We start from the raw sequence: 1,667 nt of genomic DNA on the forward strand, positions 1-1,667 counted from the left end.
GTATACGGGAATGCTTGCCCCTCATAGAAAATATCACAGCTCGGATTTCAAACTGGAAGAACAAAGATCTTAACAGAGCAGGTAAAGTTCAGTTGGTTAAGTCTGTCCTCACGTCCTTCCTGTCTTATTGGGCCCAAACCTTTGTCCTTCCGCAGACAGTACTTGATAAAGTAGCCAAGTTGTGCAATAGATTTATTTGGGCTGGTTCAAATATGGCTAGAAAGATGCATCATGCTAGTCATGGAAAGCTCAGACTAGATAAAGATCAAGGTGGATTGGGGATTTTGGATCCAATGGTCTGGAATAAAGCTGCTTACTGTGGTTTGGTTATCAAAATTGTGAAGAAACATGAGTGCTTGTGGGTTAAATGGTCATGGGAGAATCACATAAAACATGAGCACTTTTGGACGATGAAGACCCCTCGAGACTGCTCTTGGGTTTGGAGAGGGGTGATGAAGCATCGGGAAATTGCTTGGAAGTTTGTCAGGTACTGTATAGCAAATGGAGAGGAGACTAGTTTCTGGCATGACCCATGGTGCTCAGGGCCTCTTATCAAGAATGAACAAGCGAGAAATCTCCTTGCACATGTAATACTTGAGGATGCAAAGGTCGAGGAAGTGATAGCTGATGGGGCTTGGGCGAGAACTATAGCTGAGCTTCCAGAGTGCGAAGTAAAGAAATTGATAATGGAAACTGAGATAAATAATCACATTAAAAAAAACCAGATCACATGGACTCCAACCAGTACAAGAGCATTCATGATTGCTTCAGCAAATGCAGCTCTAAAAAATGTGCGAAACAAGGTAAAATGGTACAAGATTGTATGGGGGAAGCTTTCAGTACCTAAACACTTATTTACCATCTGGAAATTGTTCTCGGGTGCGCTACCTACGCAGAATCAACTGATGAAAAAGAAGGTGATTGGAACGTCAAAATGCTGCCTGTGTGACAGTCATGAAGAAAGCTCGGGCCACCTCTTCTTTGATTGCGATTATTCACAGCTAGTATGGAGAAACTTCAAAAGAGCTATGGGGCTTCCGGAAATGGTAAGACCTTCACACAATGAATGGTACTATCTAATGCGCATTTGCCATACCTCTACAGTGGCAAATGAGATCATACGGGCTATGATTTGCGCGGCAGTACAGGCAATTTGGACAGAGAGAAACTGGAGGCTGAAGAAACAGAGGTTCAAATCGGCTGATCCTGTTAGTTTGAAGGTATTGAATAACATGACAACAAAGAGAATATTGAGCACGATGGGAATTGGAGTAAACTATACGCGAGCAGAGGAGACATGGGTAAAATGGAACAAGGCAGAGGATGAGATTCCAACACTGAATGCAGATGGATAGGTGCAGGCAGGAAGTGCTAGCTATGGGGGCATGCTGAGAGATTGAGATGGTGATGTGCTTATGGCTTTTGGTGGAAGTTCGGCAAAAATGTCTGTGCTATATCAGGAGCTTCTTGGAGTGCTGAAAGGCTTGGAAGGTACTGCAGTCTTTAATATCCAGCGGCTACAAGTGCAATCAGATTCTATGAGAGTCATCCAGATCTTGAGTGTCAAAGAAGAGCCACCTTGGTACTGCAGGAACGTGGTAGCGCACATACAAAAGGTGGTCTCAAAGTTTGAAGACGTTAAGTTCAAGCATGTGTTCAGGGAGGGT

At 43.7% G+C, this 1,667-nt stretch overlaps 1 protein-coding gene across 1 annotated transcript; it reads left to right on the forward strand.

Annotated features, from left to right (window-relative positions):
* The first annotated feature begins 212 nt into the window (after positions 1-212).
* On the forward strand, positions 213-1,355 carry LOC147481651 (uncharacterized). The gene has a single exon (XM_086578998.1). The coding sequence runs from the start codon at positions 213-215 to the stop codon at positions 1,353-1,355; it is 1,143 nt and encodes a 380-aa protein (XP_086435124.1).
* Positions 1,356-1,667: the final 312 nt, after the last annotated feature.

The sequence above is a fragment of the Coptis chinensis genome, chromosome 8 (assembly GCF_015680905.1).
Source record: "Coptis chinensis isolate HL-2020 chromosome 8, ASM1568090v1, whole genome shotgun sequence".
Lineage (NCBI taxonomy): Eukaryota > Viridiplantae > Streptophyta > Magnoliopsida > Ranunculales > Ranunculaceae > Coptis > Coptis chinensis.